Genomic DNA, 27,505 nt, shown 5'->3' with positions numbered 1-27,505 from the left:
GAATAACCATTGCACCATAGCCGTATTTAGGGGGGGGGGGGGGGTTTGGGGGTTTAACCCCCCCCGAAATTTTTTTTCAGAAAATCAAAAGATACCTATATTATAAACATATACAAGTCTTATATGTGCAGCACTTAATGATTTGTTTTTGTATTTTAGTGATTTGATTACCTATATGAAAATCTCCCTTAAAATCACTACCAATTTTGCATCGTTGCAGAAGCTGTCGATGAAGTTTGTATAAAGGAAAACAAAAATTGTTTGGTCCATTACAAAGAGTTTTTATCTTTTTGACCATTTCCTTAAGCACTATGTTAACACCTTAAAATGCTCTTTTAAGAACCCTCTAAATACCACAAGTACTTATGCAGGGTTTTTGGTGCCGAGACTAAACTATGCTTTTTCAAAGGGTTTCGGTGGCCGAACTCGAATCCAATCCATCTCGTTTTTGAAATATTACCCTTAAATCTATTTAAATCTTTCAGACATCTTTTTTACTGTCCGAGATATCTTCAGTTGCTTATTACCCACTTTTGGGTATGTATCGATTTATTCAGAGACTGTAGTACCTAACAACGCTAGGAAATAACCTCGAAAACTGGTAAAAAGCGGGATTTTCGATATTCTAACGAGAATATCTCAAAAACGCGATGTGATAGAATTTTTCTGAGTTCGGATTCGAGCTCAGCATATAAAAAACCTTTGAAAAAGTATATCTTTGTTTCTGTAACAAAAACCTTGTTGGCCATACTCAAAATAAAAAAAATGCGATTATACTTTTGCAATGAAAGAAAAACTTGTTTTTATTTCTAAAAATTATAAGAGAAAGTTACGGGACATTTTGTTCTTCTCAATATTCTTGTTTTTTGATCCCCTTTAATAAAAAAATAGTAGGGTGTCGCTGCAATACTCGGTTTTATATAAATAGCATTTTTATATGGTGTGATTATACTTTTGCAAAGCACTGTATTTACAACATTTCGTTATTCTTTTGTTTCAAATTATAAAATTAAACAATTTCAGTTTATTGTTAAATTTCAAAGTGAAGTATAACACTGGTCAACAAAATTAAACTTCTTTTTTGTTACAGAAACCAGGGTATACTCTTCTATAGGTTTTTTTGTGTGCTGAGCTCGAAACCGAAGTCAGAAAAATTCGTCACATCACGTTTTTGAGATATTCCCGTTAGAAAATCGAAAATGCCGCTTTTTACCAGTTTTGAGGGTTATTTTTTAGCGTTTACTTATTTTTTTTTTAAATTGAATTTGTGACAGTTTCTAAAAGAATTAAGTTTTGTCTCTCTAAATCCGTTTAAATCTTTTAAATATCTATTTTCTTCCTCGAGAAATCATAACTTGAAATCAAAGTGTTTGGGGCATCTCATATTTATTTGCTTTTAATATCGAATAGTTCTGTACCAACCGCTTTCAAATTTTGACACAATTCTTTTAGAAACTGTTACAAATTTAATTTAAAAAAAAAATAAGTAAACGCTAAAAACTAACTTTGAAAACTGGTAAAAATCGGCATTTTCGATTTTCTAACGGGAATATCTCCAAAACGTGATGTGATAGAATTTTTCTGACTTTGGATTCGAGCTCGCCTATAGAAAAGTATATCCTGGTTTCTGTAACAAAAACCTTGTTGACCAGTGTAATTAGCTCATGTGAAACAACTTGGATTATTTAAAATTTTGGTTTTTAAGTATTACTAATTTTATTTAGAACTCAATAGAACTCAGATAGAATGTACCTGTCAATTTTCTGCTAAAAAATTTCAGTGCAAAAAAAAGTCCATTTTTCAATGTTTTATATATTAAATTGTACGAAATAATTTTGTTTATAAGGCCTTAGAATCGTTAAAATTTGTTTCTTTAAAAAAATTTTCTTGCTCGCTAACGCTCGCAATTTATATCAACCAACTTATCACTCTTTGTACCTACAAAACTAGAGATGCCGCTGAATAGTCGGCCATTTTTAAATTCGTTTACCCTAAGCAGGGCTTTTTTAAACTTTTAACTACGAATTCCTCTCCTAAAAAATACTTAAAAAGGATATTGGCAAATTTTTCGCTTCTACACAGTTCAAATGACTATTTGATTTAGCGGGATTTAGAATCGACTGCAGTTACATATAGTTGATACAAAGTATTGTGATTTATAAAAAAAAATTTGTTTGGTCTGAGCTACCCCCCCCCCCCCCCCGAAATGAAATCCTAGCTACGGCTATGCATTGCACATAGGTGCTTTTCGTGAATTTTACCGGCCAACATTTTTTACTCGGCCATTTCTTGACAACAAAAATTAAATTGAGCACACTTAAGTACTTAATAGTGCTGAATCTAAGAAAGTATTTATTTGAAATTCAATGTTATGGATTTTTTTTTTAAATTAAATAAAAAAAAATATGTATGTACATTATATAATGACTTCAAAATGCTTTTTGACAACTGCAACCATAGGTATATTTTTTCTGACTTTCAACTCTATTTTAGAATAGAAAATCTTTTCAAAAAGTTTACTTTCAATTTATTGATTTCCTCAATATGATATGATTTAACATTTTTAAGGAGGCCCATAATGAAAAAAAAAATCAAATGATATTGTTTAAAACTTTATTTAAAATTTCAAGACTCACTAACTTTTTGGACGACCACCCTTTAAGATTTTCGTTCTTAAATTGTAGAACATTCTATTTCACGAAGTCGATAAATTTAAATTATTGAATAATTATTGAATAAACTCTGAAATACCCAAATGAATACTTTTCAAAATGTTCAAATCAGAAAGTATAGCCTAAACAAAACATTCAACAAAATAAAGAAAAGAAATACACTTTAAAAGTCTTTAAATAATATAAAATAGCAAAACGTGTATATATCTTCTATCCGAAAGAAATTTACGTTCTGCCTTCACAAAAAAAAAAGAGAAAAAATTGTACATAAATCGAAAAAATTCAATGTTTACTTAATGTCCTTCATAAAGTGAATCGAAATTAACAACACTCATTTCGAGATGAAAATCTCCTTCAACATTTTTAGAGATAGTCTTCTTGGAAAAAAAAATCTCAACTGCTAAAAGGTGATAAAAAAAATCAATTCCCTTATTTAATTCCATGCTTTTCTCTGGAAGTTCTATAGGTATTTCGGTGGTACTCGGTAGGTGTCCCCAATGTCAACAAACATAGAGTGGATGAACCTTCTTTATACCTACCGACGCACATTGATGCCAAAATATAATACTGGAAATCGTTATCTTGAGAATTTGAAATTCTGGCACCCAGTTTATTACAAATGTGATGAAAAAATAATAGAAAATAATGAAAACATAGAATAAATCGATACAATCTACTAGTAAATGTTTGAACTCTTGATGTAGGTTGGTACACCTGGCCATGAATAAGTAGCTAGGTCATGGCGCCTATACCCAGCGCCATCCAGCTAGTTAATGGTTAACTACACATTTAGATCTGCTATCTAGATATTAAGGGTGGTTTGCTATTGCTTTCACGGTCTAATTTGAATTCTTAAATAAACAGTTTTTTTCTTTCCCTTGAAGTTGATGTGAAATTGACTATGAATGTATGAATACAGAAGATATAGACGCACTTGTGTAGAGATCAAGGAAGTTGAATTTGTTTTGTAAACAAATAAAAATATTCTTTAAATATGAATGAGAATGGTGGGGAACATTTGAGATGATATACTTTAGATGTAAACTGAAAATTAATATCAATCTGAAAATTTAATAAAAAAAAATGTATATAAAAAAGGAATAGATAACTACCAAAAAAAAATTACATTCGTAATATTTTATATTTTCAAAAACAATGTGACAAAATAATTTTGAAATAAAAATAAATATGAAAATTTTGTTCAAATTGAAAATTTATTGAAAAAAAAACTTTTAATACAACAAATTTAATGCATAAAAAATATTAACACATTTAACGTAGAGCCTTGAACTTTTATTCTCATAAAATATATATTTCAACATAAAAGCTTTACTGGAATCAAGAAACCACGAAATAGGTGTGTTCGCAACAATAAGCACTTTATAGACTTACCTGGATGATTTAGGTAACCTCTTTATGGTTTTTTTTTTTGTTTTTGTTTTCCAATTTTAGTTATATTTTCTTCATGATAGCAGTGAACGTCCTTTTATGAAGCTCATAAAAGTGATGATTCAATTTTTTTGTAGGTAAACGCAACTTTGAAAAAAAAAAACAAAGTTTAATACTTCTGAATTCTGAGAATAGTCAGGCAGTATCTAAAATGGATAAAATGATTATGTTTTAAGAGAGCAGGAGTGTGAAAAGTGAGCGCCAAAGTTTAAGATGGCCAATCTACTTCATAAGTGTACGGGAGAAATGTGTTGATATAAAGTTTTTTTTTATTGATTTCTTTTTGTTGAGTTTGTTGTTGAAGTGCATTTAACGCCATGTGTATTAAAATATGATTTTAATAAAATATTTTCAATTGTATATGAAACTTTAATATCAAACACTTCAAAACCATTTAGTAGATCATTTTTAAAAATTCGCCAAAGGAATAATAAAAACAAAAAAATAATTCTAGGTTTTTATCAAAACCAACATTAAGATGATGAAGAAGTTAGAAAAAGTGGTTCTCGTCATGCCGGTCTTCGGTCCGTGCGTCATCCGTGTGTTCATCAATACATCGATCTAGGGCCTAAACCCTAAACGGACGGTTGGATTTGCTTGAAATTTGGTATAAAACCTTTTTAAGTAATAACTTATTTAGTGCATTACATATGTCCCATATAACTTTTTGAGGTTTTGTAATTTCCTTGAAAACGGGCCCAACGATAAATTTGGTGAACATAGTTAAATTTGTTATTTTAACAAAACTCAGTTTAGTAGAGTAACTAAAGCAAATTATTAGGGAACCCGGCCGAACAGCTCTGATTTTGACGATTTTTTTTTTTAACGTAGGTAATTAAAAATACTTTAAAGTCTATAGATTAAAAATTGCCGGTGTTGCCGTATTGTTTTTTAAAATAAAAATAAAAATTTTTTTTAACAAAACCAGTAAGGGACAATCTTCCATCGTTTAAGCGATAAATGCAATTTTCTAACGTTCTGACCTCAAACACAAACAAAATATTTTGAAAACAACGGCAACACCTACAATATTTTAAAATACATTTTTAAAAACCCAGAAGCTCATTCTTATCTCTTAAATTTTAATCCACTAAATTTAATCAAGACTTTTTGAAAAAATGGTCCTCAAACTCAGAATTTAAAAAAAAAAATGTTGTTAGAAAAATTTAAAATGACTTTTTTCCAAACTTTTTCTAATAAAATATGAATTTATTTAAAAAAAATGTTTGGCCATAAATATTATCAGTTGAATTTCGAAGCAAAAAAGGTCAAATATATCACACTTTTGAAAAAAAAATGAAAAATTACTTCAATTTCAATGTTTTTTTTTTATTAAAATTGAATTTTTGCATTGAAATAATTAATTTTCTCAAAGACTGTGGTAAATAGGAATTTTAAATTTTTGCTATTTAACTTTCAACAGTAAGGGTTATTAAATCAAGAAAAAATAATTTTATGTTTAGATGTTGAACTTTAAAAAAAAATAAGTTACATTTTTTTTCAAAACTTTTATTAAAAAAAGTTCTTCGAAAATGAAATACTTTTTAATTTTAAGTTTAAAAAACGACATGTTCAAATTTTTTCAATAATTTTTTTTTTCAAAAATCTGAGTTCAATTACCATTCTTTCAAAAGCCGTTCATTCAATTAACTTAATTTTAATTTTACGTATATGACTAAGCTTCTAGCTTTTAAAAAATACATATTTGAATATTGTAGGTGTTGCCGTTGTGTTCAAATATTTTTTTTTGTGTTTGAAGTCAATTAATAAGAAAATTGCATCTATCGCTTGAACTATGGAAGATTGTCCCTCACTCCCATATATTTTTTTTCCTTGAATTTCCTAGACAATCTTTTGGCGTCAATTAATTTATGAAATTTAAGAAAAATTTTTTAAAAAAATTTGTTTTTGTTCACAAAAATCTTCAATTAAATTTAAAAAATCAAAACGGCAACACCGGCAATTTTTAATCTATAGACTTTAAAGTATTTTTAATTACCGACGTTTGAAAAAAAAGATCATCAAAATCTAAGCTGTTCGGCCGGGTTCCCTAATATTGCCAATTTTTGAGCTTTAGTTACTCCACTAGTTATTTGTTTTTCAAAAAGTCGAATAGCCGAATTTAAGAGTTGCCATTTTTTTTGAAATTTTTTTTTTTGTAAATCGTATCTATTTTGAGAGTTTTTTTGTTTAATTTTTAAATACATAGTTTTAATAGTTTGAAACTATCGAACAAATTCTAGAAGTGGTTGGTTTAAAAATCATATTTTATCAATTGTATTGGTCTGATTTTGAAGATTATTGTCTTCAGTGTGAGGGAAAATGACAGGACATCATATTTTATATTTTAAATAAAAAATATAATTCAGTTTGTCCTTCACAAATTGGAAGAGGCACTATAAAAATACTTATATTGCAATATCTTGAATTCTTAATGCAATTCAGCAAAACTTCCATGAAAAATGTTTTCCAAAGTTATAGTTCGTTAATTTGATACAAAATTTGTTAATGACCCGTTTTCACTGTCCAAAATGCCCATTTTTCTTTAAAATTTTGTTTCTAAAAAGTCTCTATTAATTTTTTGTTAAAAAGATTTATTTCATTAGTTTTTTGTTTTATTTTTCTCAAATAAAATAACTATTCCTGATTTTATTAAAAGAGTAAAGATATTTGACGATGAGCTAAGGGGTGCCATACTTAATGCAGTTCCCATCTACTCGGCCAGAAGAGTATGAGAGTCTCTATAGTAGTAAATTGTACTAAATTATCTACTCATGAGTTAACTATACGAAATACGACTATACCTCCTCCAGAGAAATGTGGCTATTTTTGTATAGCTTAATTCAGGTATTTACTTTTAAAAACATTGTCTGTATTTATATGTTATTAGCTCTACAAATGTATCACATTTGATAAAGGGATAGTTGAAAAATTTGAAAATCAGCAAAATCTGATAGTATTGTATACCAAACTCTCCGTGCCTATGGGTCAATCCCCAAGTATCTTTCAAGCTGAGGTAAATGCCTTTGTAAAATGTGCAGAAATAAACCTCGAATTAAATCACCGGAATAAAAATATTGCCATTATGTCTGATAGTCAAGCTGCCCTAAAAGCACTTAAATCCTACGAAATCAACTCCAAGCTAGTATTGGAGTGTATAGGAAAACTTAACGAACTTGGCAAAATAAACAAAGTCACTCTCCACTGGGTATCTGGGCACGTTGGTGTCCAGGGTAACGAGGAGGCGGACTCCTTAGCAAAAACGGGAGCAAATTCCCCTTTAATGGAACCCGAACCGTATTGCGGAATAGGAGAAAATGTCATTAAAAATAAAATTAAACTAGACGAGGAGAGCAAAAAACTGGGCAGAACTACCAAAACTGAGACAAGCGAAAATGCTCCTTATGAACTACAACCGAGAGCTTTTCAAATCATGTATCAGTCTAAGTAGGAACAATCTCAGGTTAATCACTGGGCTCCTCACGGGCCACTGTAAGTTAAGTAGGCACCTACATATTTTGGGCTTAGTAAATAGTGCAACATGTAGATTCTGTAGCGAAAAAGAAGAAACACCAGATCACATTCTGGGTAGTTGCAATGCACTGATACACCAAAGATTTAAACACATGGGTCGCTACCAAGTCGAAGAGGATAAATTGCACTCTTTGAAAATACCCCAAATAATCAATTTCATGAAAGGAATTAGGTTAGAGGAGGAGCTATAAAATGAGGTACTAACTCATTTAGCTTCAAAGGGGGGGTACAATAGATCTTACAGGTCGCAGTACATCTTACACCCCATACATTAATCAATCAAAAATAGCTCGTATTGTCTAAGGTGAGTATCATTTTCATACCATTAAAAGGGCTTTAAAACCTATAATCTTGGTTTCCTTGAGTACATTAAAACATTGATTGTTAATCTGATATGTCAAATAAACTGATAGAACTAGAACCTTTCACACAGGGTCTTCACAAAAGAAAACTGACTCTTTCATTTTATTAGCTATGAATAATAAAATGATAATAAATCTGTAATTATCAATCAATCAACAGGTACCTTAATTTATCATGACATCTGATATTATTTAAAACATTTGGTAAAGTATCTAAATCTACTCGATAACACCCACAACTTATATACAAAATGAGCAGATATACATTATATAATTTTATTATTATGTGAAGCAAACATAGCAGAAGAAACAAAAAAAAATATTCTCAGACAGAATAATAAAGATTATACATCTATTTTTGTGCACGAATTTTTATTATTATTATTTTTATCATAATCAATGTTTCATTCATACATTTATATCCACTCAAAAAGGCTACCTAAATCTTTGTTCATAAAAAAACATTTCAAGATAAAACTCACCTTCGTGTAGTACTCGCATTAATTAGGCTAAAATAATAATTAGGGGAATGTTAGAAACGTGATCTATGTATGTATAGGGTGTATGTAGGGTTATCATATCTTCAAGAGCTTAATTTAAAAGGGTGTCTTTTTTTCTGTGAATCTTTTGTTTTTCTTTAAGATTTGTGATTTGAAATTAACTTTGTCGTGCATTTAACATGTAAGACAACTTTGAACTATTTCCTTTTATCAAATTCAATACTGTCTGTATTGTAAAAAAGTCCTTAATTAAATGACTTAAACTAAAACGCCAAAGCCTTTAATAAAGACTGAAAAAAACTTAAATTTGTCAGATGTCACAATTACTGATTTCTGTAAATAAAGTTTTACACAGCTTTAAAATATCGTCAAAGTCTCATCATAAAATGTCAACGCTTACCCAAAAGGACAAATTTAAGAAAAATCATCTACCAATACCATGAATGAGTGACAGGTGACAGTTATCCTTATCGAAGTTGGGTGATGACGACACCCTTTGAAATCCTTTGAAAACTTTGACTAAAAATTACTTAAACAACCCTAAGTCCTTTAGAGCTCTTAATCATGATAATCCTAAGGCACAGAAAAGGGTATTTTAAAAGCAAAACAAAAACACCTCACATTACAATAAAACATCATTTCGAATTCACTTGAAAGGGTATAATGTGCTATGTGTTGTATGAAGACAAACAAAAAAATCGTTTATAAATCGATTTTCATTTATAATTCTTTGGAAAACAATAAAGACAACAAAAAAAAAACAAAACAAATCAAAATGAAATATAAATAATCGCACGCAATACTTTCTAATATCCTATTACTGATTAATCAATCATTGTCAATGGTTTATTCTGGGAATCCTTGGAATTCTGGTTCTGGCCTACTTAAAAATCAAAACTTCCATTTTTAAATCAAAGAAATTGAGATGTTTTGCGGGGGTTTCCTTTTATTTTGTTTCATCTATCAAATTATCAAAAATTATCCAATGGGTAAGTGCGCACAGAAAATTGACTTGCGAAATTATATAAATATGTCCTTGCTCGCGTATAAAAAGGAATTTCCTGTTTAGATTTATATAGGATGGAAATATCCAGAGAATATAAAATTCGATTATACTTTTTTTTTTAAAGCCCCCAGAGTGGCAAGAGTTATAGAGAAATTTGTGATGCTCATTTGTGTTAACAACTGTTGCTTGTGATAGATATGAGGATGAACACTCGTATAATTGTATATCTTTTGCATAATGTTTTGAATATTATGGATATTTTATACAATCTGGTGTGTTTCCGATCAGCAAATATATGCTCGTAATATGAAAGAGGATAGAATGCACGCATCATTGACCAATAAACATGGATGTCTGTTTGCCTATACATTCAACTGACAAGACAAGTCAAAGGACATTTTTATGAATTCTTGGGATATGTTTCCAATTTTTGTGTTTGTATTTTATTCAGTATAGTACATCCACAAGCGATGAATATTGAGGGTTATTTGAGGGCATTATTTATTCTTTTCTGGTTGTAACTTTGTTCAATGTTGTTGTGGTAACCTAGTTGAGAAGTTTTGGGGAGAAAGTTTGAGTTTATTTATTTTTTTTTTTTGTAGAAAAAGTCCTTCTTCCATGACGGACGATGAAGACATAGACGACGCTGACATTTTGCCCATGCCAGAGGGTGAACAAATTAATTTATATGATGATTTTATTAGAACATATTTTGTTTTGTGAAGTTGTTTTGAAATTTCAATTTATTAATTAATTAATTGGAAGTAAATTGTAAGCATTCATTCAGTTTTGTTTTCAAACCAAATATTTTGCTAGGAGTCATTAAATTTGTTTATTTACATAAAATATTAAATACCTTGGTTATTAAATCGTTTGTTGTAAGAATGCTTTGAGAAATATTTTGCCAACTATTCCAAATATTTTGTTTTTGAAATTAATATATGACTGCGTTTTCCAGTCAAATACTAAAATATAAATTTCAGAGATATTTGTTGTTTTTTAAATCATCAAGTAAAGACACTTTTCAATATAACCCTTTCAAAAAACTCATTTTTGTCAGAAAAAGAATTTATGTACCTACAGCTATTAAAGAACACCAATAGACTTAAGTAATATTTTAAATTTACGGAATTTTAAGTTTTCGGAATATTGAATATAAGGGACTTTGGGTTGCATTCAAAAATAGAGCTGATTGCAATAGCTGCGTTAAATCACTCTGCTATTTTACTGAGCAGACAACAGTTGAGATTGCTCTTCAATATAGCTGCTAAGTCAATTAAAAATTCAACCCAATCCAATTTTCTATGTTCTTTTGTTTATTTTTATACATTATGAACATAAAGCGATCAAATGAAATTTTACTTTTTTGTAAGCAACATATTTTTAATCACATTTCAAATCCGGAAAAAATTCAAGAGTAATTTGTGGTGCTAACTGTAATTTAAAGAGTGATAAAACATCCGCTATTAATAGCTGCTCACTGCTCTTTTAAAATCGCTTTTAAGTACACCCCTTTTCAAAAATTTCACACTTTTTCCTAGATACTTTAAGGCTTTTGGATGGTAAACTTTGAAATAATGCCGAAGATTGACATTTATGAACTCAAGATGATTTAGGGCAAGCATTGAAAAACTTTAATTATTACAAAATAACAATGTTCAAAAAAATTGAATTTATTTAATTTCTCTAGAACAAATTTTATATTTATTAATTATTATTTAATTTTTAGTTATTTTTTTTTTTTTTTTTTGTGAATTTGAAGCCGTTTGTAAAATTTATGATATCACGCTTTTGACATGTAATAACTTCAAAATTAAAAGTCGGTAGCCTTTTTGGATTCAGTACACTTAACAAAATTTAATTAATTTTTATCATGAAATGACTTTTCAAATAATTTTTGTTGCCACAGTTCATGAAAAACACCACTGTGCAAAGCACCGAATCGCCTTGTTGATTATGATTAAAATTTTGATTTCTTTGATACGAAAAAAAGAGTAGTACATACAATTTGCCATCATAACAACATTTGTAAGAGAGAAAAAAAGCGTTAAAGCATCTATTCATTTGAACTAAGAAATGTTGCTTTTCGGAAGACCTTTATCAAAAATATCCAATTGATAGAAATCAAGACACAAATTCCGACAAACTAATAATAAATTAAACAAAACAATCAACAAATCTTTTTTTTTCTGTTCAGATCCCAAAGGGAAAAAAGGACTTCTCTTAATATGAAATCAAGTTCTAAACGCTGTTCTTTACATTTTATCAAAAACTTCAAATTCAATTTTTTTTTTCTATTCAAAACGTCCTCTTATGGCTTAGTCCTTATATTCATTCTAAATATAAAATGAAATCACATACATACATATTTTAACGTAGTAAAATTTCATGAGTTCCTAAAATATTTACGTAGGTATTAACAAAACATCTGAATGCGTAAAATGTTTTCTTAAAATTTTTTGATGGAAAATAACGTAATTTTAAAGAAAACTCCATTTCGGTTTACAAATCGGGTTAAAATAGTCAATTTTGTGTTGCTTATATTATTTTGTTTTTATTGAAAAGAATGTCACATTGCTTATTCAACACACATCCAAAACTCCCTTTATCATTGTACGTCTATGTCTACTTTCAGTATATCTATGTATGCAATAGAGGTATGTATGTTAAATTGGTTGGATGGGCTGAAAGAAAGTATAGTATCTTAAGACACCCACAAAATAAATTGAGCAAAAAATTACCACCCAAGAATTTACGGAATCGGTTATTTTACGATACGACTGAGGCAATAATCCTCACAATATTCAAATAAAATAAAACACAGAGACTCAGAAAGACAGTATATATTATAGCTTTTATACAGGGTGATTTGTATGCGAAGTCAGTTTGTTGTTTGTCTGTCGAAAGAAAAATTATTATTATAAACGCTTATGAAATAGATAAAAAAATAGTTGTGTTCACTATGGTGTATACGTACTTTTTCTAATTTTTTTTTTGTACCTAATTTTGTATATATTATTGAATGTGCTAAGAACTAAGAAGAAAAACTCTAAAATACGGGAGTTGTTTAAAGGTTTAAAGATTTCTGGCAGTGTTGCATTAGAAACTTGAGGCATTCGGCCATAACTATAAACAATTCTGCCAAAAATCACAGGTGCCAGGTTTGATATTTTCTTGTATTCTATCTTGTTTAGAAGTAATTTGCAGCCCACCCTGTATGCTGCAAATCTATACATGGCCTTATTCATTTCTTGATCCTGTTTGATTATTTAAAAAAACATCCACGTAATATCGTTTTTTTTTTTACTTTTTCCAGCAATGGTAGTTCGATTCATAACAAGGCGTTTCATAGGTGAATATGAATCTAACTTAGAGAAAATCTATACTCACACAACGATGGTAGACAACGAAATGGTGCAGTTCGATATCCTGGATGCTGCCGGACAACCAAATGTAAGAATATTCAAATTTATCTTTACGCACGAACTCCGTACATTTCTGGTGTTTATTTTTATTATTCCTTCTAGGAAACAGAATTTGTACGTTTAGAATCGAATATCCGGTGGGCGGATGCATTTATATTGACTTATTCGGTAACGGACAAATGTAGTTTTGATGAGTGTAACAGATTGAAGTTCCTGATAAACTATAACAAAAGACGACGTAAATTGGGATACACAGCTAAGGTAAGTTTTAGCCGCAACATAGGAAATGGAATCAATTAAGAAGTTTAATTGATTTATGAAACTCCTTCACCTTTAAAATTAAATACGGGGAAACAAAATACTAAGACAAAATATAAGTTTTTGGTTCTGTTTGTTTTGTATATGTGGTGTTGTACTGTGTGGGTTTTATTTTTTTTTTTTTAGTTTACTAGCGGAGCTTTGGTAGAAAAATCCTTATAAGCTCCAGATTTTAAGATGTGTTGTGGAAAATTACCTATTTGGAAGAGTTGAAAAAAAACGTAAAAATGGCAAATATTAATGTATTTTGAATAAAATCAAGAACTCAAATTGGCTGCATAAAGCAAGTATCTACTTTACAAAGTAAAATTGCCAAGTAAAGTATGAAATTAAAACAATTACAACAGATCATTCAATTACAGGCTTTTTGTTCTATTACCCTCCAATAGGTTATGAACAGGGTTGTTAAAATATCAATTTAAACAAAATGCATTTGAAATTAGAAAAAAATTTCTATATCTCTCCAGCGATGTCGTTTTGGCCAAATCAATCGGTTAAATAGAAACTATTCATTACCAGGGTTGTACAAAATCATTTTATTTTTAATGCATTTGCTTTCCATTACAAATTAAAAAATAAAAATACTTATTGCAAATACAAAAAATTTGCATCGAAAATAAATGCGAATTTCTTACAAATTTGGCTTCTTGTCGTTATATTATCTTCAATATTATACACTGAGGGAAAAGCCACTATAAAACAACGTGAAATCAATGAAAACCACATTGATTTAACTATTATTCGGAATGATTTTGCGTTGAAGATGGACATTTTAAAATCAACGTGGAAAATAGGTTAATTTTTGATGGTTTCGTATCACATAAATCAAAGTAATTCAAGTTTGAAACAACGACGTTTCAACTTCAATTTATTTTTTTCCTCAGTGTAGTTGTATGGCCAAATAGCCAAAACTGTTAGAAATTCGACGAGTATTAAAAAAAAAAATTTTTAATGCACACATTTTGCATTGAACTTTTTTTTTTTGACGTAAAATATTTTTATTTGCAATAAAAATTTTATTCTAATGCATTTTTTTTTATTTAAGTACAATAATTTTTTTTAATGCAAAATATTTTTAGTTGCAATAAATATTTATTTTTTTTTTTTCAATGCAAACATTTTTCAGTTTCAATAATTTAACGCATTTATGTATTATTTGCAATGATTTTTTGTTTTTAATTTGTACAACCCTGGTTATGAATAGTTTCTATTGTACCTACCGATTGATTTGGACAAAACGACATCGATGCGGAGATATAGAACTGTTTACGTTGTAAATATATTTCACAAATTTGATGTCAAATCATTGAAAAATCATTTAAATCATTTTCTTTTGACGAGAAGTGGTCAATAACTAAAGTATCGTCTAGTTTTCCAAAAAAAAAAAGGCTGACTTCATTGTGAATATTGTTATCCGAAATTGTTTGCCCTTGATAGTTTTCTGCAATCTTTTTAAATTCAATCTATCTATTTTTAAACATTTGTTTTTGAAATGTTGATAGGAAATGTCAATCACGTTTATGCTACGCAAAATAACTCAATAATATTTAAACCTGTTTTTTTTTTTTTTTGTTTTTTTAATAAATAATGAAAATATGTACCAACCTACTGAATACGCTTGACTTAGAACACAAACCTGAAAATTCTTTCAACTCACAGCTTAGTTCTTAATATAAATTTATTTTAGTTGCAAATAAGACTTTTTAAACTTTTTATGTTTAAACTTCAAGGTTTTCTATAAAGAAATTTAAAAAAAAATCAGAAATATCTCCCAGCATGGAAAAATGTTTAAATATCCTAAACGAGACATTTTAAGCGAAAGTGAACCCCCGTTAAAACGTCTAAAAAGGCATTTTCGAAATTGCCAAGCTCAATTGGCCTGTTGAATTATAAAAAAAAAAAAAATATCAGTCCCCTTTTGTTGACAGCCACGACAAAACACCAAAGATTTTATTAAAATTCCTCTCAATAGCCCTGCACTTTTCTCCAGTCGCCAAAGAAACAGCAATATTTCGATGACAAAGCCTCACATGTCCAATAAACGTACTCAAACTCATACAAACGTTAAAAGCCAGGCAATAATATAAATTAAATTCCTGATTTTGTATTCAACATGTCAGTCAGTTAGAAGGAGAAGACAGGGAGCACCCCAATTCCATTTAATACCACACACGACATATCAGAACTCAGATACTCAAATACCACATTCCCACCCTTGGAACTTTTTATTTTTCCTTCGAAGCCACTTACCTTTTTTTTTTCTTCTTACTCTTTTACAGGATGGAATTTCAGATGTGCCAGTGATTCTGGTTGGCAACAAAACAGATCAATGGGGAGACCGTATGGTAAGCATCGAAGAAGGACAACGAAGATTCCGAGAAATCTCATGTGTTTGCTTTCATGAAATATCTGTACGAGAAAGTGTTGATCAGGTAATCTCTATCCCGGAGGGTGTTGCAGTACACAGAGAGAACTTTGTGTTCAATAAAATTGGTGTTTATCTTCTTATCTCGTTTGTAGGTTCAATCGGTATTCCGAGATGTTTGTCGCTTTTGGAGAGTACTAAGTAAATTTCCCAAACTCAAACGGTCCACCAGTGATGTCCAGAGTGCCACTGAAATGGTTTTGAGTCCTGATTCCGGAGTCGCCTTCTATCCAACATCGTCCAGTGAGAACAATTCCCGAAGGTCATTTTTCGGTAAAACTATACAACATCCATTTATTCAGCTTTCAATATTTTCTCGGATTTGATTAAGATGCAATTTCAGATAACACATGCCTTGAGGAACGCTGTGACCACAACGAATTCGGTGACAAAGTCGGATCGAGTAGCTTGTGCAGTTCGAGGGGTGAAATGGAGACGCCATTCCGTAGTCGTGCCTCCACCGATGGGACTTTGCTATCTCGGCCAAGGCGATGGCGCTATCCCCCGCCTGGATGTGATTTACCACATTCGAATCGTGTTGAACGGCGAATGAGTATTTCAGCTCGTGGCAGTAATGCCAGTTACTAAGGGGATGGGTTTTTTTTTTCTATTTGCTATTAAACAAAAACAGGGTGTTTTTGGAATTTCGCTGTAATTCAGATTTGTTTCGCAGAAAAAATCATTATTCAACCGAGAGAGATTGTATTCAAAGAATTTATGGGAAAAGTCTTAATTTGAAGCTTTATTGGGTTTTCATTTGTATGAACTTACTACGTTTTACAAAAAGATACATCTACCACAAATTGAAGGATTTTTTTCTCAGAATATACCTACATTCTCTTGAAAGATTTCATCTGAAAATTAAACCAACACCCTGTTTTCTTTTGCAATTCGAACTCATCTCGACTGAAGACATAATATACATACATTCAGAAATAAAATGAAATATATATTTAGGTATTACTCCAATATGTGATCTCAAATTACATTTATTGCTGCGGTTTCAAGCCATAACGCAAAAAGTAAAATAAAAAAAAAAAAAAATAAAAATTCATCAAGTGGGAATTTTTTTTTCTCAGGTTTTATACCCACTTAAATAAAATTAAAAAAAAAAAATTAAATTATAAACAATTAATTATTACCAAACAACAAGGGGACGGAATACGTTTTTTAAAATTATTTATATATACTAAAGTAAATTATATACAATGAATAAATAAATTTAGCTAATAAATTAACATTACTACATGCATAAATAAAATTATAATTATATTATTTATTAAATAAGTATTAAATAGGTAAATTAAATTTTAAATGTATAAAATGAGCTATTACCAAAAATTTTGTGAACTGTTTCTGTACAAATTATACAAAAATATATTATATATTATATTATGTAGGTAATTATTATTTCAATGTAAAAAATAAAAAAAAGTCAATATGCTTTAAATAAACTTAAAACAAAAATATATTATTGAGTTTGGTCTATGGAAGAGAAGGTTCAAGAGTTTTTCTGTATTGTAGAAGATTTGTTTAACTTCATTTTATTTTTATTATTAAAATTTTGTTGTTGTTTTTTTTTTTTAATTAAAAAAAGTATAGTTTTTAAAGAAATAAAATAATTTCAAAATTTTAATTTTTTATTAACAATCTGTAAGGCTTCAAAAAGGTAAGTCAAATAGATTAATAATACTTAATAAAATAAGTAAAAAATGTGACGTTGAAATTATTTTCATAACTATTAAATTAAGTTATATTTGATGGAACTATACAGAAAAATAACCAAAAGAAATCACAAATACACGTAATTTTTCAAAAAAAATCTGGTCACACTATTGTCCCACCTACTCTTATCAGTTTGAAACTCAATTAGTTTACTCTTATATATTTTCAATTCCAGTTTTTAATCAACTTCACTCCAAAAGAGCTTTATCTCAATCTCTTCTCATTCTCTCAACTCATTTTTTTTTACAAAAAATAAAAAACAAACCACACAAAGTAAATCAGTATCATTGATCATGATCATCATTAAGACGTTTTATTCTCTGTCTTGTTTTGAATTTAGTTTGAGTATTTGCGCTGAGTGAAGTTGTGATTTGGCGAAACATAATTTATTTCACTTCTCATAAAAAAATATAAAAAATATAAACAAATGAAACCTAACTCTGTTATGCTTCATAAAACATAAGAATGAAATAAAACAAATTTATATTATAAATTTTCAAGACAAAGATCAGTTTTTTTTTTTCTTCAATTGTGACACATACGATTATACAAATACAAGATTATTTTTTCTTAGTCTTTAAATTTGTTCTTTTTTCTCGAGGTAAGTTAAGTTCTATAATCTCGAGTTTTACCACAGCTGATTTAATTGTTTGCTTTTGTGTTGATTGGTTTCTTCTTCTTGGAATCGATTAAAAAGAATTTATTTATTATTGAGTAAGGTATACAGTCTCTTTCATATTTATGTACATATGTTGGTTTTTTTTCTGAAACTATGACATTTGACTTTTGTGTGTTGTTATGTGCCGGTGTCGAAGAAGATAAGATTACCTTTTAGTTTTCATGTAACACGTTTCATAGCATTTGTGGTCAAAAATTGTTTTTTTTTTGTTTCATTGTCTAATTGACACATCGTCTTTTATTAAAAACAATAAAATATATAGTAAGTCCGTTATAACTATTCTTGCATTATTTACTAATCTATTAAAACAATACTGGGAATCGGGAGTGAATACCTTCTTCAATTAAACCTAAAATGCAATGACATTGATTAACACACGTGTAGGTGAACATTTATAATTCTTGTTTGCATTTCTATAATTTGTTATCAAGTTTTTAATTATAGTTATGAGTATGACCGTAGAAAGATTTTCCGAAATTACATTATATGAGTACCTAATTACCGAAATAATCGAAAGAATTATTTCTATTATGAAAATTTTGTACTAAAGTCGTCGATTGGTTGTAACTTCTTGTGACTTTTCATTCTTAACCTGTATTTTTGATCTGTCTGTATGTCTATGTATGTACGTCAAACTGCTCGCTGCACTGGATGTTAAAGGAGGAATTGCAATTATGTTTTGGGCCAAAACTAACAGTACCTGTGACCTTTCATACAATATATAAGTAACCAAAATATAAAATTTAATTTTCCAAAAACGACTAACGTATGTATGTATAACCATTAATCAACTTGAAAATTATATTAAAAAGCGATATTACTTTCAAAAACTTTGTGTATAAGGATTTTGAAAATTTTGAACTTGCAGTTGCGAATATCTAATAAGTCTTAAGCTTATGACTACAAAATTAACTTAATTTTTTTAATAATTAAAAAATAACAATTTTTCGAATTCTATCTGGGTTACCAGATTTTTTTTTTTTTTTATTTTAAATTTGTTTGTAGGAAATATCGGAATTAAAGTTAATATTTTAAATTAAACTACATGTCTCTACGACTTCTAGTTTTTGAGTAAATTGAAAAATAAGAAAATATAAGAAAATATAAGAAAATATTAAAAATATAAATAAAAAAATAAAAATCTAAAATAAAAATGATTTTTTTATTTTTCAATTTACTCAAAAACTAGAAGTCGTAGAGACATGTAGTTTTCAGTGTTTGATAGAAAATTCATTAGAGCATTCACAGTCTTGACAATATTATTATTCAATGTGTTTTTTTAAAGTTTTTTTTTCCTAATTTTAACTTTAAAAGTGGATATTTCAAAAACGATTAATTTAAATATTTTGATTTAAAATTTAAAATTAAGTGTACAATCTAAGCTTTTAAAAAAAGTATCACTGATAACTGTAAGTGTTGCCGTTGTTTTTAAATATTTTTTTTGGATTTTAAGTCATTTTTTAGAAAGTTGCATCTTTCCACTCACCTAACTAGGACTTATACTGGTCAGAACCGACTGTAATTACACAGTTCCTCATAAAATCGCTTAGACAAACACATATATAAATTTCGACTTTACAGAATAAAGTTTCGTTTAATGCATGTAAACTGCACACCTTTAAGTTAGTCTGGCAGGCACTTGTGCACCTCAAAAAAGTCTGGCAATTTTTTGTTTGATCTTCTCGATGGGTAAACTAAATTCTATAAAAATTTCAACCTTACAAGAGCAACTTTTTTTTAAGGTCATATGTCATATGATGTGCACCGCTGAGGCCTGCCAGACCAAGATATTTTTACTCAGCATGCTAAAAATGACCACTGTAAGAATTTTCAGCCATAGAAGAGCTACCTTAGTCAAATGTGCAACTAGCTCTCCTACTATTACTTTTATTTGAAAATGCACAAAATAAACGGTTATTTTTACTTGCTCTGTGGGGCAAGTATTGGTTTCGTGTCGAAAAAAAAAATTTGAGGTTTTAATCAAAACCAACATTGCGATGATGGAGAATTTCGAAAAAGTGGGTCCCGCAATTCCGTCCGTGCGTCTGCGCGTTTGTACGTCCATCTGTACACATTTCCACAGCCTAAACGCGTGAACGGATTTTCTTCAAATTTGGTACAGATGATATTTATAGAATTCTGAAAGTAGTTTTTTATTATGTATATATTACTTAGAAAGTGTAGGTACCTCCCACACAAACTTAAACTTTGCACACGTAATACTCAAAGCAATTGCAATAAAACTGCATTTTTAGTTTTTCTCAAAAAAGTCAAATAACAAAAAAAAATTAAATTTAAAAAAAATTTGCCCTGAGTAAATTTCGGCTCTTTCTTTAAAATTAATATAGACTCAGCTCTTAAAATCTACAAGTAAACTAACTGCAAGAGCAAGTACGTGTGACCCAGTCGTGCATTTTATTTTTGTTTTTGTTTCTAAGTCCTGACAGTTTTAGTACCGTAACTGTTTTTTTTTTTTGTGAAATTGCGAATATATGTTAATATCTATGAGTCAATTTCTATTAAAAGGTGTTTGTTAAGTCTCATAATCTTTTAAAAGATGTACATATGTCTTTAATAAACCTTTACCGCATGTACAAACAGAAAACAAATTAAGTTACATAAAAGTTCTAATTTAATGAAAAATAAATTAGAAATAATGAAATATATTTAAAAACAAATATGATATTTGCTAAGTGAAAATATAAAGTAAAGTTTTCTACAATATTGAACAAGTAATATTTGCTGAATGTAACATAACCCTTCAACAGTTTCTTCTTAATTAAGGCATACTAACAACAATTTCAATTGCTTGTAGTTTGAATTTCTGTATTAATAACAAAGACAAATAACTTGCTGAGTCAGGTAGTAAACATTAAAACTTTTGCTTTCTTTGAGATACAACCACAAATTGGAGAACAAGTTTGAATCCAAAAAAATTATATTTTTCATTATCTTAAAAGAAGCAGCGTAGTATATAAGGCTTCCAAATGTGAATTAAAATATTTAAATTACCTTCTGAAAGCATGGAATAAATAAATACAATCACCCCTTCATTAAAATATAGGTTAAAACTATAACAGAATCAAACATAGATAGTTTTTTAACAACATGTTGTGAATAGATTTATGATTTATCATATTTCTACCCAAAGAAAACAGTATCTAATGTAAACTATGTTAATACCATGACTTTCAAAAATTTCAATGCTTGCAATCTGATTCAGCAATTTATAAGTCCTTACTATTTGATACAAAACGTGCAACTAATATGGCTTAAAAATGTTATCTTTGATTATATTTTTATCAGTTATGGCTTTGACCAATGACGAAGTATATCTTAACTGCAGTTATTATCATATTAAAATCAATATAAAACGATGGTCATTTGCAATCAATACTTCCAGTATTACATTGTTATGCCAACTTTTAACAACAGAATTTAAATATTTTAATTAAATTTCCGGAAATGTTCTAAATCCTACATCAACAACTCAGTCACAGTAGGTTAATTACAAAAAAAGTTTGTTAAAGAAGGTTACAAATTTAAATTTGATTTCACACAGGACTCATCCTTAAAAAATATGTACATAATTATCTAATTTATTCATTATTATTATCTACCTTGTTTCAGACTTTGTTTACTTTGTCTTTTAATTTATTTTAATTTACTTTTTTTTTTTTGTACAACAGCTATCATTCCACCATGAAGGTTCACGCCCTGATTACTTTACTCTGTGTGACAGCCATATCACAGTCAACAAATGGAGCAAAAATACTAGGCCTTTTCCCTTATCCAGGAAAAAGTCATTTTGATTTCTTTCATCCCCTGTTTTTGGGCTTAGCTGAGGCAGGACATGATGTTACAGTAGTCAGCTATTTTCCAAATAAAAAACCTGTTGCCAACTATACAGATCTAGTTTTAGATGGATTGCCAGTAATTATTAACTTTGTTGACCTCAAGGTAAATTAAAGTTCAAGTTTTTATAGAAATTTAACAATATCTATTGGTTGTTTTATTTTCCAGCAAATCGAAATGTTACACTTTTGGCTTGGAGAAGTAAGATTGGCAAATTTTGTTGTTCTCCATCAATTGGGCATGGAGTCGTGTGAGGCTGCTTTTCAATCGAATGCCATCAAAGACCTCCTAAAAACCTCTCAGAAGTTTGATGTTATTTTAGTGGAAAACTTTGTAAATGACTGCATGATGGCAATAGCTCATATGCTTGGAGCTCCAGTAATCGGATTGACTAGCCACGCTCCCATGCCCTGGCATTATAACAGAATGGGAAGCCCGTTTGTACCGTCATTTATGCCGAACCATTTCTTGGGTCACTCAACCCAAATGGGATTCCTTCAAAGATTAAATAATTTGTTGCATCAACGTATATTCAATCTTCTACATGAGTAAGTAAACTTGCTTTAAAGTCCTTATAAATTTGTGTCTGATATTTTTTCTTAAAGTTACGTTTGCCAACGAGCTACTAACAACCTGATCCGGAAATATTATGGAGATTCAGTCCCACCAATAGAACAATTAGTCTTGAATACAAGTGTGATGCTCATAAACCAACATTACTCCCTGAACGGTCCGACACCGTATACTCCAGGAATAGTTGAAATTGGAGGATTACATATTCAGAAGGCAAAACCTCTAGATTCGGTTCGTCAAAAACCACATTTTCTGATCTAAAAAACAAGTTTAATTGATAAATTTTCCTATCCACAGGAAATAAAGCAAGTCCTTGATAATGCCAAGAATGGGGCAATATATGTAAGCTGGGGATCAATGGTCCGGCCGGAGACCATTTCACCTGAAAAGAAAGCTGCCCTAATAAAGGCTTTATCACAATTTGACCAAACTATTCTTTTAAAATGGCCAAAATCATCGATCCCAGATGCACCGAAAAACTTTTACCTTCGCGAGTGGATGCCTCAAAGGGACATATTGTGTCACCCTAATGTTAAAGTGTTCATGACTCACGGAGGTCTTCTCGGAACTACCGAAGGATGTCATTGTGGAGTTGCAATTGTGGTAACTCCATTTTTCGGTGATCAGTTCCTTAATGCAGCAGCAATTCAATCTCGAAATGCTGGTGTTGTATTGCATTATCGTGACTTGCAAGAAGAAAATATATTGAAAGCTCTCCGAACTGCCCTAAGTCCAAGGTAATAAACTTTTTTGTTTATCATTTTATAATCAAGTGTTAATATTGGATCTCCTTTTAGTGTTCAAGAAAATGCTAAAATTATTTCAGAAGCATTTAGAAATCGTCCTCAGTCACCACTTGAATTGGCTATTTGGTGGGTTGAAAAGATTGTTAGAACCAAAGGATTACCATTGGCTGTGAATGCTTCATCAAGAATGCATTGGTTTACCTACTACAATCTAGATGTATACGCTGTTCTATTTATTGTGTTGTTTTTGATAATAATTGGAATTAAAAGACTGGCAAAATTATTATGTTGTTCGAGGAAGACAAAGAACAAAAAAGACATTAAACAAAAAAAGCATTAAAATTTTTAAGAACCTTTAATTGCCAATTAAATAAAAAGAAAGTTTCAGTACAAATAAAGATATAAATATTAAAATAACCTTATATGTTATACTATTTTTTTCGAGACTAAATAAAATTCTTGGTTCGTAGAGACTAGTTATAGCGATCAAAAAGTTGTATGTCACAAACCAAGGTTGCGAATTTATGAATTATAAAAACACTAAGTTATAAGATCTTTTTTTCATTGTAAATTTTAAAAATATGTAAGTAAAGTAAGGCATATACAGTTCGTAAGCTATCTTCGTAAATATCTTATTCATAAGCTAGTTTTGCATTACAAATTGAAAAAACTTTTTAATTCGCAAGCCGTTATAGATTCCTGAATTAAATATAGATATATTATTCAACATGTTTCACAAGTGGCGAGATGCTGGTTTGAATCCAGTCCTCAATTAACATATTATTTCCTAAGAAAATAAACTTCAAAAATATTTTACTTTACAAGCTTTTAATGAGAGGAAACATAAACATTTTATAAATTTAAAACATTTTATAAAAAAAGGTGATAACCTTTAATTATTTAAAATGGTAATGCCTTCTATGTATATATAAGTTTTTTGTTAGAATTAGCTTTGCACAAAACCCTCATTTCATATTGCTCATTTTCTTTCTTTTTTTTTGGCAAATCGAAAAGGTCCACATACGAAAACAATCTTTCCACAAGCTTATACTTAACAACAAACAACGATCTTACTGAAAGAAATGCTTGATGATCTTCTTAATTTGAACATCTGATGCTGATGAAAAACTTCATCATCTCACTTTCATGCTGAGCTTGAGGAATAAGTGAAGATAAAACATTATTGCTCGCAAGATAACCAATATCAAAGAAGTCATCGCCGTTATCCGAATCATCGTTGGGAGAACTATTATGTAAAGTAAAGTCTTTGGGCTAAAGTTTAAACTTTCTCCTGTTTTCATGGATCGAGGAGATTTATATCCATGCAATTTTGAATCGAAGGTGCGTCATGGCAATTGTTGCTACAGACAGGGCCTCTAAATTTGAGTCTTTTATTTTTTATCAACGATTCTCATTTATTTTTTAATGTCAAAATAGTTGGCAAGAGAAACCCGTAGTGGCAGTTTTCCTCACCTTAAAGGGACATACCAAAGTAAGGTAATTAGATGTATTCGAAATTGCTATTTTCAAACAACAAACGTTTGTTGGAAATCGTAATGAGTTCGCGAGTCAAGAGCTTGTCTTTTAATTTATAAATTTGATTGAGGCTATTAAACAAACTATACCAGTGAGTACCTAGTAATGGATTTTTTCAAGCTACATCCTAAGAACTTTTGTAGTTCTTCCTTACTTTTTGGTGAACGCAAGCATTTCTATACGTTTTCAACGTTATTAAAATGTATCACTTTTGTGGATGGACATTCGTTTACAGCCTTGCTTGTGTCGTAGCTTGCGATTAAGTTCAAGGTGTGACTAGCATATCGCAAGTGGTATGAAATTTGTAAGTGAATAGATTCATTAACAACTCTTTCATCCTCCCAATGGATTCTATTTCATTTTGAAATGGGTTAATTTTGTCTGAAAACAATGTTTAGAAAATTGACGATTTTTTTTTGTAATTTCGAAAAGAAATTGATTCCATTTATTTTTATTTAATATATCGATGGTTCGTAAGATCCGATTGTATACCTGAAACGACTATTTGATATACAAAATCTTCTTTTGATAAAATCATACACAATCAATCACATTTTTGTCAATAAATTAGATCTTTGTGATAATCTGATTCAAATATGCAAGAGCATAAAGATGTCATTTTTTGTTAAAATGAATAACAATGGAGCTATTCAATAAAAACGATAACAATCTCTTTTCCAAGATGGCGGCTGCTCCCAACCCCCAATTATCCCAACAAATTGACTTTTATGATAAGGACAACCAACCGAACACATTCAATAAAAAAATTTTGTCCCGCGAAAAATGCGATTTCATACCCATATTTTGACTAATTTCCCTGTACAAGTACCTACATATATTATATCTTATCATATAAACCCTAATAAAAATATTCCATTAAACATTTATGCAGTTTTAACTATAATAAAGGATTTTTTTAACTCTTAAAGTTTATATTAATGTCAAGGGAATAATTTTAATTTTTTCCTACTGCATCAAACAAATTTATTATATGGCTATTTGATTTTCTATATGAGGCTTAAAACAAAGATTTAAAGTCAGCACATGCATGACACACTTTAACTCACCAAATTAAGTGTTATGCAACATTGACTGTATACAAAAAATTTTGTTAATATACAATGTTGCCAAAAATATTGAAAGCCCACTGTAAGAATAACATAAGAACAGCTTGTTTTTCTTTTTTAAGCTAAATTTAAAATTTGTGCAAAAACTCACTTTCACATAAAATCATTAAATTAACAATCTCATGGCTATATATTGTTTGTTTCAGGGTTTGAATGGAAAATAACATTAATGTGCATTAAAGCCTTAAACTTTACAAACAGAAGTTGGTATAAATCATTCAATATCAATATTAAGGTTTTCAATAGTAGATACCTAATATTAAGGTTTTAAGGTCCACCAAGGATTCTGACGATTTCTTTACTTGAAAAAATCGTTTGCAGTCTTCTCTTCTTTTTATGGCGATGAGTCAATTGAAGTGTGAGTTTTTTTATCATGAAAAATAAAAACAAACAAGGAATCGCACTGAGAAAATTATCTGACTGCAGATCTGGGTTGGGTATGTCATTTATGACAAACTTAAAGACGTAACTTTTTTAGATCTTCATTAAAAAATCCACACTAGACCTTGTCGTGAAGAATAAAAATTATGAGACTCTATTTTGAAACTGATCGTTGAAGATAAATGACCCAACAGCACGAGACATTGATAAGGTCAAGGATGTCCATTCATCTCAACAAATGATATTTGATATGATTTGATTCCGTGAACACGATTCGTTTGCTGTGTGCTCTATGCTATGCAATGCATATATAAAATAAAAATAACCATTCTGAAAATAAATAAAAATAAATAATTTATTCAAATATGAAAATTGCATTTATTGGAAAAGTAGCCATTTATGTAGGCATACCATTTAGTTAATTAATTCCATGTAGTCATTGGCCAATACTTATGGTGACTCTGGTCTGAACTCTGCAGTATAATTATACCCCAACTTTATTCCCGCAAACTAAAATCTATACTCGGTTCCAGAAGCATATCATTAATGAAAAGCTAAGCTTGGCTGTTTAATATTTAATTTGAATTACAAATGAAATTCAATGCATTTTCTTTTTTGCAGTATGAAACCATTAAGTTGTCCTTAGCCAATTTAATGTTACAAAATTGAGTTAATAAAATGTTAGATAATTATGAAATAGGAATAAATAAAATTGAACTACAACACAAATGACCAGTCAAGACTTGTTTATGAACACAATTTAAGATAAAATATGAAAATGTTTTTACTACACCAAGTTAACAACGATATAATAATTAAAAAAAATTGTGATTAATGGAAATCGATCTTGACTTGTTAAGCGTTTAGATAAGAAAAGTTTATTTTTTTCGCATTTATGTTAATATTTATGAACTATCATGTGTGATACAACTGACACCTGGAAGAAGAATTTAATTATAGTATTTTATAAAATATTAATAAAATAATAGAGTTGCCAGGTCTCAGCCAGCTGTTACTTTCAGGTTACTTATAAAGGTCGTTATAACCTAAAGCTTCCCAATTTGGCCCACGAGATACAAATGCAAGATGGCAACCTTCGAAAGAAAGATCAAATATTTTGGTTGTTTCCAAAACTTATTATACCAGTAAACAATCAGTCCGAAATGTCCGCACAGCCTCAACTTGAATTTAG

The 27,505-nt window shown here is 29.4% G+C and overlaps 2 protein-coding genes across 10 annotated transcripts in view; both read left to right on the top strand.

The window, feature by feature from the left end:
• Positions 1-16,905, top strand: part of LOC129920572 (ras-related and estrogen-regulated growth inhibitor) — a 39,223-nt gene extending 22,318 nt beyond the window's left edge. For all 4 annotated transcript variants that reach the window (XM_056001953.1, XM_056001924.1, XM_056001934.1 and 1 more), the window contains exons 3-7: positions 12,840-12,976; positions 13,051-13,209; positions 15,546-15,698; positions 15,787-15,964; positions 16,035-16,905. In XM_056001953.1, coding sequence (XP_055857928.1) covers positions 12,840-12,976; positions 13,051-13,209; positions 15,546-15,698; positions 15,787-15,964; positions 16,035-16,279 — 872 coding nt within the window. In that variant the 3' untranslated portion in view covers positions 16,280-16,905. The remainder of the gene's footprint in view (positions 1-12,839; positions 12,977-13,050; positions 13,210-15,545; positions 15,699-15,786; positions 15,965-16,034) is intronic.
• An 859-nt stretch (positions 16,906-17,764) lies between these two features.
• Positions 17,765-23,686, top strand: LOC129906120 (UDP-glycosyltransferase UGT5-like). Of its 6 annotated transcripts, none has more exons than XM_055981763.1 (6): positions 17,765-18,017; positions 21,785-22,055; positions 22,119-22,498; positions 22,556-22,754; positions 22,821-23,260; positions 23,321-23,686. In XM_055981763.1, exons 2-6 carry the CDS (start codon positions 21,798-21,800, stop codon positions 23,607-23,609), a joined length of 1,566 nt encoding a protein of 521 aa, XP_055837738.1. In that variant the 5' UTR covers positions 17,765-18,017; positions 21,785-21,797; the 3' UTR covers positions 23,610-23,686. The 6 variants fall into 6 exon arrangements, with proteins under 6 accessions (XP_055837738.1, XP_055837740.1, XP_055837739.1 ...); XM_055981765.1 differs by lacking the exon at positions 17,765-18,017 and adding an exon at positions 18,064-18,135; XM_055981764.1 differs by lacking the exon at positions 17,765-18,017 and adding an exon at positions 18,382-18,475.
• The last annotated feature ends 3,819 nt before the right edge of the window (positions 23,687-27,505 follow it).

This window comes from Episyrphus balteatus, chromosome 1 (genome assembly GCF_945859705.1).
Source record: "Episyrphus balteatus chromosome 1, idEpiBalt1.1, whole genome shotgun sequence".
Taxonomy (NCBI): Eukaryota; Metazoa; Arthropoda; class Insecta; order Diptera; family Syrphidae; genus Episyrphus; species Episyrphus balteatus.
The sequence above is the reverse complement of the archived record's forward strand: the minus strand, read 5'-3'. Positions and strand labels throughout refer to the sequence as shown.